The sequence below is a fragment of the Pteropus vampyrus genome, unplaced genomic scaffold (assembly GCF_000151845.1).
Source record: "Pteropus vampyrus isolate Shadow unplaced genomic scaffold, Pvam_2.0 Scaffold231, whole genome shotgun sequence".
NCBI lineage: Eukaryota > Metazoa > Chordata > Mammalia > Chiroptera > Pteropodidae > Pteropus > Pteropus vampyrus.
The window spans coordinates 341,123-343,759 of NW_011889012.1; the positions used below are offsets into that span (position 1 = coordinate 341,123).

General features: G+C 53.1%; 1 protein-coding gene across 1 annotated transcript in view; it reads left to right on the forward strand.

Moving 5' to 3' along the window:
• HTT (huntingtin) overlaps positions 1–2,637 on the forward strand; it is a 114,234-nt gene that overhangs the window by 99,433 nt on the left and 12,164 nt on the right. The window contains exon 57 of the mRNA XM_023519670.1: positions 2,296–2,451. Coding sequence (XP_023375438.1) covers positions 2,296–2,451 — 156 coding nt within the window. The remainder of the gene's footprint in view (positions 1–2,295; positions 2,452–2,637) is intronic.

Consider the following 2,637-nt stretch of genomic DNA (forward strand, 5'->3'; position numbering starts at 1 on the left):
CTGTAGCCGAGCTGTCCGAAAGCCCCCTCCACCAGTCCGTGGGCCCCTCTGCCCGGGACCCGCTTGGACTGAACGGGCCCTGCCGGGTGACCGGGGTCGGCTCAGTGCAGAGGACCCCACCGCACCTGTAGCTCAGCACCCTGGGCCTCGGAACCTGTCGTCTGGCCCCTGAGCGGTGGTGACCCAAGTGTCCTTGTCTGTTGAAGGTGTCTATCCACTCGGTGTGGCTGGGGAACAACATCACACCCCTGAGAGAGGAGGAGTGGGACGAGGAGGAGGAAGAGGAGACCGACGTCCCCACACCCGTGTCACCACCCACGTCACCCGTCAACTCCAGGTCTCCACCTGCCTTTGGTTTAGAGCAGTTTGAGCTCGTTAGTCGTCTGACTTGTTGGGACACGTCCTGCGGGCGCTGCTCACGCTGTGTCCGGGGCCCCCGTCCCGCCTCCCTGCAGGAAGCACCGGGCCGGCGTTGACATCCACTCCTGTTCGCAGTTCCTGCTTGAGTTGTACAGTCGCTGGATCCTGCCGTCAAGCTCGGCTCGGAGGACCCCCGTCATCCTGATCAGCGAAGTGGTTCGATCTGTGAGTTCGCCCTCCCTGTCTCCTCGTGTGTGCACAGCGCTCAGACAAGTGCGCACACAATACGTGCACATGCACGTGAACACCGAGTTCATCGTCTCTGGGACCTGTGAAAGGACTCTCAGTGACACAGGATGACAGAATGTATTTCTTGAGCCAGTGAAAGTGGCAGAAATGTCCTGCTGCTGTCACCTCCCTGTCCCTGTGGACGTCCTTGAGGACCTGAGAGACATAGGCCCACGGACCGACCCCTTTTGAGAAGCACAACTCGCAGCCATCGTTCTCACGCTGTTGGTCTCAGGATTTGTTTCCATTCTTTAAATTAGTGGGGACCAAAGCATGTTCCTGTGGGTCATTAACATCTGTCAGTATTTACAGTACCGTAAATTAAATCCGAGAAGTTTTAATAAGAGTTGCTTCCTGAATGCTCGCTGAGCGCCTCTGCCATCATCCGGGTGATCATCCAGCAGGATAGAACGAGCAAAAGGTCGGAATGGAAGCCTTTCAGTGCCCACGCTCTGCTGCCCGCTGACCAGATGACCAGAACCATTGGCACTGCCAGTGTGTGTGGGGCTTCTTGTTTTTACCTACAGGCGTCCCTTTTTAGTAATGCCAGGTGTTTTTGTTTTTTTGGTTGGTTTTAACCCGGGTTTCCCCAAAAAAACCTTAAAAGGTTTTTTAATTGTTTTGTATCTGGTCAAGTAGAGGTTTTTAGGAATCTTATTTTCAATTTGTAATAAAAGTTTATAACTTGATATTTTCAAATATCAAACTAAGCATCATCAATTTTAAATGTAAAAAAGAAGTTACTTATTAATTCATTTTAAAGTAACAGTAATGATCATTTCTATTTTAAAGTAATGTTTTGAATTAGAGGAGCCTTGTTTGACACTTTTGCAAATCTCTTTAGTGTCCGGTTTGTTAGAGAACATCTGGGCCCCCATATCTGCTCCGCATTCAGTCCATCAGTGTCAGCTAACTCCTAGGACACAGCGCCATGCGATTGGGAGAGAATGGGAGGCAAGGGGCAGACCAGGCCTTACTGTCGCCATGGAAATCATTTTGGCCTTGCGAGCGCCCAGGTGTCCTGTGTGTGAGAACTGCTGATTTAGACAGTTTGCTGACTCCCGTTGTCCCCATCACTGGGACTTGCCCGTGGCCTCTGACAAGGACCGACGCCCCTTCCCGCATGCTCCCAGAGGACACTGACACTCATTTCCAGATCAGTCGGGAAGAACCGAACGTTAGAGAGCTGACCGTTTTGGGGAGACAAAACGAGTCCCTGGCCAAGCATATATTTTTTAAATATTTTTTTCTGTCCTGGGGCTTTAGAGAGCCTGACCCCCTACACTGTGGGAAGGACCTGGGGTTTTGAAACAGACCAGAAATGGGGCTTGTCCATGGTGACTGCTGCGGTGCATGTTCCCGCATGGGTCGTGACAGGTCCCTGCGTGCCCCGGTCCGCGCGTGTGCGCAGAGGCGTCTGCAGGCATCTGCCGCTGACCAGCTTGTCTTCGCGTTCGCACTGTATTTTAGGTCTCCAGGCGTTTGCCCGTTTCTTTTCCCTGTCAGGCCTTGTGCGAATTCCCTTACTTTATTGTCCCTTGGCTGTGCGAATGTGCGTTTCGAACTGTGTTGCTTACTTAATACTTCATAGAGGAATTACTGATAGCAAAATTCGCCCCCCTCTGTCCGAACGTTCTGTGTCTCCAGCTTCTCGTGGTCTCAGACTTGTTCACCGAACGCAACCAGTTTGAGATGATGTACGTGACCCTGACCGAGCTGCGGAGGGTGCACCCTCCAGAGGACGAGATTCTCCTTCAGTACCTGGTGCCTGCCACCTGCAAGGCGGCCGCCGTCCTTGGAATGGTAAGTGAGGGGTGGTGCAGAGGCCGTCCTGTGATGATTGGGTGTCGGGGGTGCAGCCTCAGCCTTGGAAGGCTCGTCCCAAAGCTCCACAGCAAGCATGAAACGCCGGAGAATTCAGTCAGTATTGGTGTGTTCCCACGGGGCCCGGGAAGTGTGCTGTGGTGGGCCCACCTTGGAGTGGACCCC